Source organism: Abramis brama (genome assembly GCF_963993115.1).
Source record: "Abramis brama genome assembly, chromosome: 21".
Taxonomy (NCBI): Eukaryota; Metazoa; Chordata; class Actinopteri; order Cypriniformes; family Leuciscidae; genus Abramis; species Abramis brama.
The window spans coordinates 7,342,854-7,357,372 of NC_139983.1; the positions used below are offsets into that span (position 1 = coordinate 7,342,854).

General features: G+C 37.1%; 2 protein-coding genes and 1 long non-coding RNA gene across 5 annotated transcripts; 1 reads left to right on the plus strand and 2 right to left on the minus strand.

The window, feature by feature from the left end:
- The first annotated feature begins 250 nt into the window (after window positions 1-250).
- LOC311071801 (uncharacterized protein) lies at window positions 251-5,783 on the plus strand. 3 transcript variants are annotated; one of them, XM_084096339.1, is made up of 11 exons: window positions 251-363; window positions 1,864-1,910; window positions 2,021-2,094; window positions 2,180-2,866; window positions 3,013-3,058; window positions 3,159-3,250; window positions 3,334-3,462; window positions 3,983-4,259; window positions 4,346-4,529; window positions 4,746-4,787; window positions 4,921-5,783. In XM_084096339.1, the coding sequence occupies exons 4-10, from the start codon at window positions 2,187-2,189 to the stop codon at window positions 4,754-4,756; spliced, it is 1,419 nt and encodes a 472-aa protein (XP_083952465.1). In that variant the 5' UTR covers window positions 251-363; window positions 1,864-1,910; window positions 2,021-2,094; window positions 2,180-2,186; the 3' UTR covers window positions 4,757-4,787; window positions 4,921-5,783. The 3 variants fall into 3 exon arrangements, with proteins under 3 accessions (XP_083952465.1, XP_083952467.1, XP_083952466.1); XM_084096341.1 differs by having other exon boundaries at window positions 3,352-3,462; XM_084096340.1 differs by lacking the exon at window positions 251-363 and having other exon boundaries at window positions 1,780-1,910.
- A 497-nt stretch (window positions 5,784-6,280) lies between these two features.
- On the minus strand, window positions 6,281-9,468 carry LOC311071802. The gene is made up of 3 exons (XR_014603927.1): window positions 9,391-9,468; window positions 7,714-7,834; window positions 6,281-7,401 (listed from the first exon to the last, which is right to left on the minus strand). It is a non-coding gene; the product is annotated as an uncharacterized lncRNA (long non-coding RNA).
- A 1,312-nt stretch (window positions 9,469-10,780) lies between these two features.
- gpx2 (glutathione peroxidase 2) lies at window positions 10,781-11,558 on the minus strand (the record flags this gene model as incomplete). The annotated part of the gene is made up of 2 exons (XM_084097493.1): window positions 10,781-11,140; window positions 11,337-11,558. The coding sequence occupies 2 exons, from the start codon at window positions 11,556-11,558 to the stop codon at window positions 10,781-10,783; spliced, it is 582 nt and encodes a 193-aa protein (XP_083953619.1).
- Window positions 11,559-14,519: the final 2,961 nt, after the last annotated feature.

The window sequence follows — 14,519 nt, forward strand, 5'->3', positions numbered from 1 at the left end:
GGTAGGACATTTGTGTCTTAATTATTCAATCCCAAAAAAGTTGCTTCAATCAAAAAAAAACATTTTCAATAAAAAAAAAAATAATTTCAATCAAAGAAAAAACTGTTTAAATGCAAAAAAAAAAAAATCATTTGAAGTGTTTTTTTTTATTGAACTTTCTTTTTTTTTGAATGAAGTGAAAAAAGTTTTGAAGTCGTTTTTTTTTAAAATCATTTTGACACAAACGTACCGCAGTGGGGGCGGGTGCTTCCCCATTGGTCAGACATGTTTGAGTGACAAGTGTCTACACCAACGACGTCTTTCTGACAAGCAAGTCATGGTCGCCACTCGCCAGCGAGCCAGGAAGCAGTGGTGGAGTTGTTGGTAAGTAGATAAAACCGTATTAAAATGATTGGTGTCACGTTATTAGCCTACTCTGTTTGATATTTCGATTAAACATACAGCTTGCTAACTTAGCTCACGTTGACTAATTTGTGTGATGGTGTTAGATATCTGACGCCTCATATTGTCAGGCAGGCTAGCAGGGTGCGCTAACGGCTAATTGAATTGTTTATTTCACTTAAGTAACGTTACAGAGGCTTGCTATGTGCTTGTGCTATATTGTGTTATAATACGTAACGTCATTAGTGGTCAAACAACAGTCCACAGGCCAACTGTTGCCCACAGCGCTGCCTGTTTAGCAGCAACAGGTCATGCAGAGCCTGAGTCTATCTTCTCACACAGCCCACAGGATTACAGCTATTTGACCGTCCCGCTCTCTCTCTCGCTCACGGGTAGTGGTCTCCCCACCATCACAGTCAAATGCTCGCAGACACAGAGGCAGATGCTGTTATTTTGAGAGCGGGGCTTACATATGCCGTCCCGTACGGAAAATAATGTTGCATACCACCGGTAACATGAATATATATTCCGTTGCTCGGTGCGCAAACTAGCTGTGTCAGGCATTATTTATAAGTAGCCTAATGTCCTGCACAACTCCACATGGAAAACTGGCAGTTCAATGAAGTGATGCTTATTGTCTGACATAGTGTACAAGTAGTTACTAGCTTAAAGTATTGTGCCAATAATGATCCTTCTGGTAAATTTGGCATTCAGTTGAGACACAAAAGCTCTTAGTTTAATGAAAATCCTTGGAAAAGAAGACAAGATGGTTTGTTTAATTAGTATTCATTTATTTAGATTTCTAATATCATATAGTATTGTCCTGTCAACCCATTACAAGTCTTGCCTTATTCAGTGTTGATTTATTGACATGTTTATGTAAGATGTTTTATTAGAAGGTGTGTGAGTGAAAGTTGTCTGAAGTTGTATTTTTCTATTTTATTGCAATGCTGATTGATAATGTAGGACTCTGGTCCTGGCTTGGCCTAAGTTTTGGTGTCTCTAAATGCTGTGCTCTGTAGGCATGACACATTAATTTCTTTATGTGATACTTTATTTTTTGCATCAAATTATTTGAAGTATTGATAAGCAGTATTGATATCGATACAGGTATTGCTGCACTCTCAATTATAACTGCTCAATAGTGTCGTATGGTTACTTTTATTATACAAGCCATCAATTTTGATGGCTTGTTAGTGTAACCGTTAAGCATAATGGCATTAATGCTATATATAGCGTACATTTAGCCAGATATTTTTTTTTTTTTTTTTTAAAGTAGCTAACTAGCTAAAGCCTTAAGTAGCTGAAATTAAGTTGTCTCATGTCTCTGTCTGCAGCAACACACACACACACACACACACACACACACACACACACACACACACACACAGACAACGATAGCTACCTACATTAACTGCAACATCTTTCCAGGCAGCAGATGGACTAATTGTTTTTCCTGTTGATCAAATTATGTTTTTTTAGGCCAAGAACTCCACTAAAACTTTTTGGAACAGGATTGCTTAATAAAGGTAAGAATGGATGGGTAGATTTTATTTATGGTTTTGCTCTTTTTATGTGTCTGGTGTATTGTAGGTCATAACCATTTTCACAACAGCCATATTTTCTCCCTCCCATTTAGAAAGACCAATACTACACATCACCTCTGCTGCTGATTCTCCATTTTGGGGTTGTGCTCCCCATTATCTATTGCAGGTAATGCACTGACTATCTCATACAAGTACACTTATACATGAATTTCAAAATTGCTCCTCTTATAATGCTAAATGTTAATTTGCAGGCATCCGATGGCACAACAGCTCTTACTGAGGTTAAGGGATAGGTTGGTTTCTGTCATCAATAGAGTACCCATTGATTTTGAGTACCTCCTGTTTGTGTGCACTCAAGAGTTGCAGTTTATTCAAGCTGGCACACAATACATGGATATTCCCGCAGAGCTGGCTGATGGTCTGCAACAGTTGACTTTAGTGCTCAGTTCACATCTGTCACAGAATCCTGTTCCTCCACTATTTAATGATGTAGCCACCACTTGTTGGAGTGGGAATGTAGGACGGCCAGAACTACAAATGAGTCGTGACACACTACAGACGTTGCTGGATACCTCTTTACCTCTAGTTCATTTAGTAGAAATGCATGGCATTTCACGGTCAACCCTTTACAGAAGAATGAAGGACCACAACATGTCAGTGAGGGCATGCTATTCTGTAATTTCTGATGAAGAATTAGACCAGAAAGTCAGGGCTATTAAGGCAAGGATGCCGCATGCAGGCTACAGAATGGTCAAAGGAAGTCTCCAAGCAATGGGCCTTCGTCTTCAATGGAAAAGAGTGAGGCTGTCTTTGCAGCGTGTAGATGGTGCAGGTATCATTGCCAGGATGATCCAGCTTCGTTGCATTGCTCGACGAAGCTACTCTGTCCCTGCTCCCCTGTCTCTCGTCCATGTTGATACAAATCATAAACTGATAAGGTAAATTAATGTCTTGTCTGGCAGAACTTATATTACGTTTGTATGACGTTGCTTGTTGACCAATTTACTGTGTTGTATGATGTGGGAGTTTTACATACATGTAATACACAATGAATTATATATTTTTTCAAATGCATTTTTTAAAGGTATAACATCGTCATCTTTGGAGGAATAGATGGATTTTCCAGGAAGGTAGATATTTTATTTTCTATTCATTCACAACATACGTTAAACGTTGTTTATTTATGAACAACTCCAAAACATACATGGTATGCGTCTACCTCTTTCATAGATTTTGTATCTGGATGCAGCAGCTAACAACAAAGCAGCAACTGCTTTTGGCTTCTTCATGGAGGGTGTTCAGAGAAATGGATGGCCCTCAAGGTATATATTCAAATTGCAGGAGAAATAAAAGAACGACGTGCTGCTGTACATTATGAAGTTATGTCATATATGGGGGGGAAAAGCATTTGCTTTTCTTTCAGAGTGAGAGCTGATCAAGGGGTGGAAAATGTCGACATAGCCAGGTGCATGTTTACTGTCCGAGGAACAGGCCGTGGAAGCTTTATTGCAGGCAAAAGTGTCCATAACCAGAGGTAATTAAATGAACTTGTCGCATCTACACTTGACATCTGCTTTTTTGATAATCCTTCTCAGAGTGGAGGAGTAAGCAGTGCTCTGCTGCTTAGCAACAATAGACCATTTTTTATAGCAGCTCCTTTGAGAGAACTGAAGGTAAACTTGTATTGTATTAATGTGACTAACAGGAAGCATTAATTACATTATCAATTTGTGTCAATCATGTGTCAGTCTGACCGGATGTTGGTTTACCCTCTTCTGTCAAGATGGCTGCTTTCAACAAGCTCCATGGTATGCTGGTTATAGTTGGCAGTCATCTTTTACATTGAACAGTGGTCACAAACCTTGGCACAGATTTCAGCTTGCTCTCTCCTATACTCTCCATTCCTGATTGAAATTTCCTGGTGTGAACTGGCGGACACACACACACCGGCATAAAAGTGGCTGCACCACTTAAAAGCCATAAATGCCATTTACTTATGAACAGACAGCACCAGTGTTTCTTATTCTAACCATTGTCTGTCTGCCTTTTTTCAGGGTGGAACGCTTATGGAGAGATGTTTGGAATTCTGTAACATCAAAGTACTACAACGCACTACACAGCTTGGAAGAAGAGGGCTTCATTGATCTGTCTAATGCGATCCACCTCTTCTGTGTGCAATATGTGTTCGTACCTCGTCTGCGGTCAGATCTACAGCATTTCACAGACAGTTGGAACAACCACCCGATCCGCACAGAGGCAAACCTTACACCTCAACAGATGTGGAACATTGGAATGCTCCAAGCACCTGTGCCTGAGCCAAATTATGCAGAGGTGGGCATGTAATACTTGATTGGCATGGCAGTTTTTCCCTTAAGCACTTTGTCTATTATCATTAATTTGTTTGTTGGGCCATGCAGCTGCAGCACATAGACCATCAGGAGGAGGTATCTGAAGACACTGACCATGGGATTGTTGTTCCTTACATTCCATCCCCCCTGTCTGCAGAGAATCTTGCTCTGCTGCAACATGAAGTTAATCCTAACTCTGACTCCTTATCCTTTGGTCAGGATATATACCTGCGTGCTCTTCAATTTGTAATGAGTGAGTGACGCTCCACACTATTAAATGCTTAATGATTATAGCAAACATGTTTTGAAACAATACAAATACACAGCTAATCATTTCAATGTTATGATTAAAAAAGGGGCACTAAGAAAATGTCTTTACTTTTTACAAATTCCTAGAAATAAATTTTAAACATATTTTTCTAAATGCGTTCCAAAAACCAACCCAACCTTTGTATGTTGAAACCCACAGCCCATGCGTAAATGGACAGACACCACTCAGCTTTGAATGAAGGTAACTAACACATGGTTACTCACATTCTACACTACAGGCATTTAAGTATTTTCTGTCAATGTCCAAAATTTAACCTATATATAATAATCTAAAACCTGATTACTATAACATATAAAACTATTTGTTCTGCTAGACCCCTCCCCCTTTCAACAGCATAAAGAGCAACAGTATAACCCACTGCAGCCCTAACACGCCTGGGGCTTCATGATGGATCACTACACCACCTTACAGATCACCTCCACAAGTTCATCAATGTCCTCTTCTGCCTCCCTGGCTTCCTGTTCCTGTTAAAGAAGTCCTACACCACTTCCTCCACCGACCGAATGAGGTCTTAAAAGTATTTTGAGGTCTATAAAAAGTCTTATAAAAGGTATTGAAATAAACTTTTGCATTCCTGCATATACCCCGTATAATAAGTTTGAAAATACATTTTAAATATGAAATGTTATTGCATGTCTGTTATATTGATTTATACGTGAATTTTTGAAATGTGAAGCAGTTGGAAAACATGTTTTTAAAAATTGTTTATGTTATTGCTAGTAGTTTTATTTTTGTTGTTCATAATAGCACAGTATTTGGAAGTGGTCATTTTTGATCAACAATGAATACGTCCAAGGATCTTTAAACCCTAAAATGATAACTAGTGTTGGTCTTTGATTTCCACATTGTGATGTTTCCCCAAACCATATTTTATTTGCCATAAATCAGAAAGATAATGTATGGAATGTGTGTTGTGGAGCTCTCAAAGCTGCTGATCCTGCTGCTGCTAGCTGTCCATATGAGAAAAACATTCATAAATTATGATTAAATGATAATTAGAGCATTAAAACATAATCTTCAGGAAATGGTGATTTTGAGGAAAACTTGCAATGATGTAACAGAATATGTTTCATATAAAATGTAAAATTGTTTCATATAAAATTCCCATATAAATATGTAATTATACAGCAGGGGAATAAACGTAAGGTGACAGCACAAACAGCTGGTTTTACTGAACATTTGTTTTATATAAAGATTTTTAATTATCTGTTTTCGGTAAGTAGAATCATAACAATATGTAGGTCGAAACAAAATCCCTCTCTGATCAGCTGTGTACACATGATGATACAGATCAACCTGACACGTAAGGGGCTCTTCAATTCAGTGGTGCATTGGTAGCACACGTCTCTCAGCTGGGACATGTGAGTTCAAGTCTCAATCTTTGCATTTTCCTTCTGTCGCTTCCACGTCGATTTGCCGGCGTTTAATCATCTGAAAAACGACCTAAGAAAAACTTTCATTTCAGCCCCTCTATTGCCTCAAATAGACGACAGGATGAACCTAACTCCAAGCGACGCTGAAGTTAGGTTCCGATTCGTCAGCTTCCGATTCAACCCGATTCGGTTCGTAATGTACAACATTAATCAGACGTGAGAAAGACATCAAAATGTTTGCTGGGTAATCATATCCGTATGTACACACATCTCTAAACATGAAAAATGCATAAACAGAAGGAGCATCAGACCCTCGCATCCTGACGAGAACCACTTTAATTCAAATTATTTTATTGCTGGAACAAAATACAGAACATTAATGACCTTACAGTAGATCCTGAATTGTCCTGCCGCCACATAGGAAGATTTGAATAGCCTAATCAATTAAGTTTGCTGCCTGCTTGTTGTGTGTAAAAACGATCGGTGAAAAATACAGTATATTCAATATAACAAAAATATTTAAAATGAAAATTATCATATGACAATGAATTACATTATCGGCTCAAATAATAATAATTATTATTCTTATTATTAACAACAATTCTTATTATAGTAACAAAAGACTATAACTTTAACAAGATTTTTAACACCTCTATGGCACTTTCTGGTCTCTTCAGTGGTCAACACCTAATGTCAAATGTCAGACTTATACCCACCCTTCTCTGGGAAACAAGCAGAAATGCAAAGAAATACATCCCTCTTTAAATTTTGCTTTGTATAATTTTGAGCACAGTGTATCAGACACATGAGAGCAATAGCAACTGTCCAAACATTCAGAGCTTTTGAGTGTGTTGCCAATTGAAATTCTGCTGTCATGTTATCAGTTTCTGCTTGTTTCCCAGAGAAGGAGGGGGTGTCAATGCTGGTATACCATTAATTGTACAGTATATTTCAGAACGTTTCTATATGCAAGACTGATTGCAAGAAAATAACAGAACACCCAGCAGACAACAGGAGACATTTTGCAGGAGTGGTGATTACTAGTAGTCTGAGAGGATCAGGGTTGAACTAAAATTAACTGACTAAACACATCAGGTTTAGTAAAACAAAAAGTTAAACTCTATCAAACCTGGAACCATATCGGATTGCAATTTCAAGGTTGGACTTAAATGCATCACTATCTTTCAGATGTGCTGTGGGGAATGTTATAGTGGTGCTGCATGCACTCACAACAGGGTAGCACACTGTGTGCTTTGGCATGCGTTCAAGACAAGTGTGATCGAACAGGACTGTGATTTTGAAATTCTCCCTTTCTGAGACCAGCATGTGTCTGTGAGCCTGCCCCGTGAGCCACTGCATCACTCGAGGAACCGAGAGCGGTGCTCCATTGTCTTCTTCATCAGGCTGACTGGTGTCCCCATCTTTAGTTAAGCATAGTCAAATGCAAGAAAATGGTGAAAAAGTTTCATATTCAGTTTGATGGATGACATTGACATTGGTGCAGCTCAGTTGATTTGAAAGCAAAACGTGATTTTAGAAAAATTACCAAAAGCGGGGGGGAGTAAGCTGCACTAGTAGAACAAGCATAAATTGCACAGATTGTAGGTCGCTCATGTAGCGTACCCAGACTCCCCACAATGTCTGTGATTTACTTGCATATGACCTTAAACCAGCTGCTGTAGACATGGAGTAGCTCTGCTACCAACATGTAAAAATGTAATGCCAATACATACCCTCCAGCTCGAGAAGGAAATCTTGAAAGAAGTTCAGTATCTGCGTCTCTGTCCTTTGTTTTACTGAACCTGTCTCGCTCATCACTGGAGCCAGGCTGGAGATGATGTAATGTGAATCAACCTTGAAACATAAAGTACATTGGGCTGGTTAGTTTGGATTGCATCTTAGAAGTCAAGACAGACAAGAGCATAGCTAAAACCAATTATATTTAGCACAACAAACAGTATGAGACGTGATATTTAAGTGGGAGTCTAATTCTAAAATTTCATGCATTTCAGACAAACGGAAAGTCACTTGCCGTTAGATCATGAGTAAAATAGTGGGGCGAGGAAATAATGAACCACTTTAAATTGAACAGTTAGCTAGTTAGCTACTTTAAAAAAAAAACAAAACAAAATAAAAAATATCTGGCTAAATGTACGCTATATATAGCATTAATGCCATTATGCTTAACGGTTACACTAACAAGCCATCAAAATTGATGGCTTGTATAATAAAAGTAACCATACGACACTATTGAGCAGTTATAATTGAGAGTGCAGCAATACCTGTATCGATATCAATACTGCTTATCAATACTTCAAATAATTTGATGCAAAAAATAAAGTATCACATAAAGAAATTAATGTGTCATGCCTACAGAGCACAGCACCTAGAGACACCAAAACTTAGGCCAAGCCAGGACCAGAGTCCTACATTATCAATCAGCATTGCAATAAAATAGAAAAATACAACTTCAGACAACTTTCACTCACACACCTTCTAATAAAACATCTTACATAAACATGTCAATAAATCAACACTGAATAAGGCAAGACTTGTAATGGGTTGACAGGACAATACTATATGATATTAGAAATCTAAATAAATGAATACTAATTAAACAAACCATCTTGTCTTCTTTTCCAAAGATTTTCATTAAACTAAGAGCTTTTGTGTCTCAACTGAATGCCAAATTTACCAGAAGGATCATTATTGGCACAATACTTTAAGCTAGTAACTACTTGTACACTATGTCAGACAATAAGCATCACTTCATTGAACTGCCAGTTTTCCATGTGGAGTTGTGCAGGACATTAGGCTACTTATAAATAATGCCTGACACAGCTAGTTTGCGCACCGAGCAACGGAATATATATTCATGTTACCGGTGGTATGCAACATTATTTTCCGTACGGGACGGCATATGTAAGCCCCGCTCTCAAAATAACAGCATCTGCCTCTGTGTCTGCGAGCATTTGACTGTGATGGTGGGGAGACCACTACCCGTGAGCGAGAGAGAGAGCGGGACGGTCAAATAGCTGTAATCCTGTGGGCTGTGTGAGAAGATAGACTCAGGCTCTGCATGACCTGTTGCTGCTAAACAGGCAGCGCTGTGGGCAACAGTTGGCCTGTGGACTGTTGTTTGACCACTAATGACGTTACGTATTATAACACAATATAGCACTAGCACATAGCAAGCCTCTGTAACGTTACTTAAGTGAAATAAACAATTCAATTAGCCGTTAGCGCACCCTGCTAGCCTGCCTGACAATATGAGGCGTCAGATATCTAACACCATCACACAAATTAGTCAACGTGAGCTAAGTTAGCAAGCTGTATGTTTAATCGAAATATCAAACAGAGTAGGCTAATAACGTGACACCAATCATTTTAATACGGTTTTATCTACTTACCAACAACTCCACCACTGCTTCCTGGCTCGCTGGCGAGTGGCGACCATGACTTGCTTGTCAGAAAGACGTCGTTGGTGTAGACACTTGTCACTCAAGCATGTCTGACCAATGGGGAAGCACCCGCCCCCACTGCGGTACGTTTGTGTCAAAATGATTTAAAAAAAAAACGACTTCAAAACTTTTTTCACTTCATTCAAAAAAAAAGAAAGTTCAATAAAAAAAAAAACACTTCAAATGATTTTTTTTTTTTTTGCATTTAAACAGTTTTTTCTTTGATTGAAAATATTTTTTTTTGATTGAAAATGTTTTTTTTTTGATTGAAGCAACTTTTTTGGGATTGAATAATTAAGACACAAATGTCCTACCCATAACATGGTCCAAACACAAAAAAGATTACTTCAATCAAAGAAAACATTTTCAATCAAAAAAAAAGTGTTCAAGTGCAATTTTTTGAATCTCAAATATTTTTTTGCATTCAAAAACATTTTTTCTATGATTGAAAAGGTTTATTTTTTGATTGAAGTGATTTTTTTATTGAAAATATTTTTTGTTTGTTTGAAGCAACTTCTTTTTTGATTGAATTATAAAGACACAAATGTCCTACCCATAATATGGCCCAAACACAAAACAACAATACTTCAATCAAAAAAGTTGCTTCAAACAAAAAAACCTTCACTTCTATCAAAAAAAACATTTTCAAGCAAAAAAAAATAGTGTTCAAATGCATTTTTTTGAGTCTCAAATATATTTTTGCATTCAAACACTTTTTTTCTTTGATTGAAACGGGTTTTTTTGATTGAAAATATATTTTTTGATTGAAGCAACCTTTTTTTTGATTGAATAATAAAGACACAAATCTACCTCCATACTATAGGCTACTTATGATTTTCCTGAAGCAGCCAGAGACTTTCTAATTTCTAGTTCTAAAGTGACGTTTTTGAATTACGAAGGTTTGGGTGTATCAGTCTTTGTTTTTCCTTATTTATTTACATATCTTGTCAAACTGTTGTATAAAAGCACAATCCCAGTCTTGCAATACATTATGCATGTAGATGCCACTTTAGACAAAGATAAAATGTTCAGTGAGACAAGTGATTCAAAGTCATATTATTGAAGTCCAGTAAGCCAGAACCGCCATTGCGTTGATCAATATTTTATTAAGGCATTTCCATTACAGAGGATTTGTTAATGGCATCATCTATAATTCTTTCATATATACAATCTCAGGTGAAACCCTATTACATTTTGGAGAGTCACTCTCATTAAGTAATATAAAAGAAAGCGAGATGATGCCACAATGTTGCTAACATGGAAGATAATGTGAATTAAAAACCATTGTCAATCTTGTTGTATTGAGTTAATACATCACTAAATTATGACACATGATCAATTAATGTGTTTTTGATGTCAGCTTCAGCAGTCTTTGAATGTCTGGTTCAATATTGAGAGTCTGAAACTTTCTACTGTATCTCTTGAAGGGTTCACCCTCTGGCCCAATTAGAAACTTTTCAAAATTCCATGAAATATCATTCCGACTGATGGGATTCCAGACCAGATATTTGGGGTCCTGCATAAGTGACATAGGATCATCATCTGGATAAGGAAGCTTGTCTTTCAAGTAGGAAAAGACAGGATGTGTATCACTCCCATTTACAACACACTTTTCAAAAATGGTGAACGCAGGCTTATACCCATCACCTGGACGTACATACTTCAAGGAATTTAGAATTTCTGCATCAGAGCAGTTCTCCTGGAAAATGACAAAACGGAAAAAGTAGGGAGAATTCAGTGATTACAATAAAAATAAAAATGATGTACAATATTCCTACAAAGTTCTTCATCAATACTAGTAACAGCATGAATAGTTACATTTACCATTTATATGACACTGAGCCCACAAGTAAAATACATATGTAGAACTAAGTTGCACTTCCTCATTTACAAACCTGGTATCCAAACTGGTTGCAGGGAAAGCCCAGGACCACAAGTCGGTGAGGATATCTGCTCTGGAGCTCATTAAGCTGGATATAGTCCTGGGTGGTCGTCCCTCAGAGTGATGCCACATTTTCTATTAGTACCACTCGTCCTCTGAAAATATTGAAATCAATTGTTTCCCCTTCCAGCGTAGATGCATGTAGATCATAAAACGTCTTAGCTATAAATGTCATGTTCAGTCTTGCTCTCCTCTTCACAATGACATAAGCAGTGTCTTTTTCTACAATAATGTTGACAAAACAGGTCATGTGATGCCATATATAATGCATGCCAGGTGTCTTACACTGATATGTGATAGTCAACCTTTTGTAAAGATAACAGTCTTAAAATATGGAATTAAAGACTGGTGCAATGAAGCAAACAATGTAGTTTTGAATCCTGAACTTTTTGCCTGAACTATTACATTTAGCTAGAATAATACAAATTCATGAAACAGTGAAATGGAAGGCCTGCTACAGATAAAATAAAACTCCATTGAGCTCTGTGGAAATTTTTAGCAACCGTATCAGTTTCTGGGCCATATTTTATTAATGATGTCTCTGTCTCCATTTCTTTGAACGTTATAAAAAATGGATGATTGCACAGGTTAATCTTCTTTAGAGTGCCTAGATCTTTCATGCAGTGGTGAATATACGAAGTCAAGTCACTTAATTGCTTGTGTTAACTTTTAACTTTTTAGTACCATTAATTTCTTTGGAAATAGGTCAAAGTGTGGTGCAAATATGTATGCAGGGTTTCAGTTTCATGACCTTTTTTGTAGAAATTAGTACCACTGCTTCCTAATCAACATCTTCAAGTTTACTAGACAGCTACTGGCAAATGAGTTTGAAAAGGGTTGAAGCTAAACTCTGCAGGAAAATGGATACTCATGCTGTCTAATCAGCATCTTGATATGCCACACCTGTGAGGTGGATGGATTATCTTGGCAAAGGAGAAGTGCTCACTAACACAGATTTAGACAGATTTGTGAGTTCGGCTCATGAAAAATGGGGGCAAAAACAAAAGTGTCGCATTTATAATTTTGTTCAGTGTATAAGAAATCAAACACAATCTTCGAGAGAGGGTAAAGGCCAAAGAGTGATGAGGCACAAATGGTCTCTGTGGTCAGGATTCAGGGCTGTGATAATGTCTAGAGAGCTGTCTTTGGTAATAGTCAGCATGCTCACTCATAGGATGGATTGATGATCAGTCTGGCGATAGGGAAATTGATCTGGGAGGGGGGGTTTCGTCCTTTGAAGCTCTTTGGGATCTCGTCAATTCTGTTGACTTTCTAACGTCGTCTAAATTAGATCATAACATGAATCTCTATGATCTCTTGTTGACTGTACTTTATTTATTGTGTGACAATGAATTTGATGAGGCAGAGGCTTGATCCTTGCTCTTGCAATGATTCCTATTGATTAATTTTATGATTGTGGGGTTTCATGGAATGTCTGTCTTTATGAATATGAGAAAATAGGGAATTTCGCAATTTCAAGGTTTAATGAAATGTTATTGTCATCAGCAGTTTGGTAAAATAACAGTTTGTTGTATTTGTGCTGGTCAGACAAAAGTCAGGGCGTTGAAACAAAGATAATTCAATAAACAGCTACTTTTTTATAACCATCACTTTATCTCCTGTTTTCTGTTTTTCCTGGCTTCCTCTGTCAACCTATCAGTTGATAGAAGAGTTTCAAGTTAACTTGCTGTTAACTGGTTTTGGGTATCAGACAAAATTCTGCCAAATGGTTTTGGCATAGACATCTGATGGGATCTGGTAATAAGAATGGATCATCCAATATTCCTGGAGATTCAGACTAACAATGATTTACCCTCCTGGAGCCACAATTAACTGTTTTCCATTGTTGGAGTGCTCTGGCAGTATGTCAAGTCACCTTTATTTTTATAGTGCTTTTTACAATACAGTTTAAAAGCAGCTTTACAGTGATAACAGGAATATAATGCAATTTGTTTCTGCTGTACAGCAGATTTAGAAGAAAATAGCATCATAGTCCAGCTTAAGTAAGTTCAGTGATGGTTCATTTTTGTTGTAAAAAAGTTATTAATTTAGTTAATTTATTTATATATTGCCGCTTTGTAGAAAACAGTGATGTCATCATCCAGCTCAGTTCAGTTCTCTTATAATGGTGTCAGTGCATGCAGATCAATAATATTGTAGAATATTAAATATTAAATATTAAATGTGTGCAGGTCTTTGCTATGTGCTAATTCTACCACAGGGATGAACTCTTGCACAAGTCTCTTTACTTTGTGTGGACATTATTATTGCTCTAGAATTAGCATCATCCAGCTTGAAGGACCATATTAAAGATTGTAGCATTTCAATGACAATGTAAAGGCACTTAGATATTAGGCCTATTAGCAATCACCAAAGAATGTTCGATTCGAAAAAAATATGTTCAATTGGTGAGGAAATATATATGCACAGACCACTCGGAGACCACTCTTTATAATAATAAAAAAAAGCTTCACAAACTTAATAGATGCAAGTAGAGTATTTTAAAGTTGTGTAGGTGTGGTTTTAGATGAAAGAAACAATGCTATATAAAATATATTTATGCAAAAAAATATAACGCCAAGGAATAAATAAGAAACACTATAACTGTCAATAGTCTAATAACAAACATTCAGCATTTAGGATTGTAATATAAACAGTACTAGAAATATATTTCAATAGTAGCTATATAAGATTAGTAAGCAGATAGCAGCATGCTACAGCTTAAGACAGGCTAGAGGCTAAAAAATGCACAAATACAGAAGAGGGAATAAAACTATTAGTTGCACACACAATATTAATCAACATTAATTACAATAGTAGTAAAGAACATCTTGGTTGAATTAAGCAACAGGTCATTCTATAATCATCATGGGACATGTGGCTCAACTGACTTTCATCATCACTATTGGTCATTAGCACAGGCTGGGTGCCAGTTGTAGGAAAGTGACTGCCTGATTAAAATCTATTAAAATCTATTGCATGAACACTACGGTATAAACATATTCAGCTGGCCCTCAATTTAAGACAACTACTGAGGAAAATATAGACCATGGGCATATACCATGAAACCGGTTTAGGTGGATAGCTAGGTGCTGCTAGTGTGCTCTGTGTCTGGTTATTTTCTATGTAGGGATGC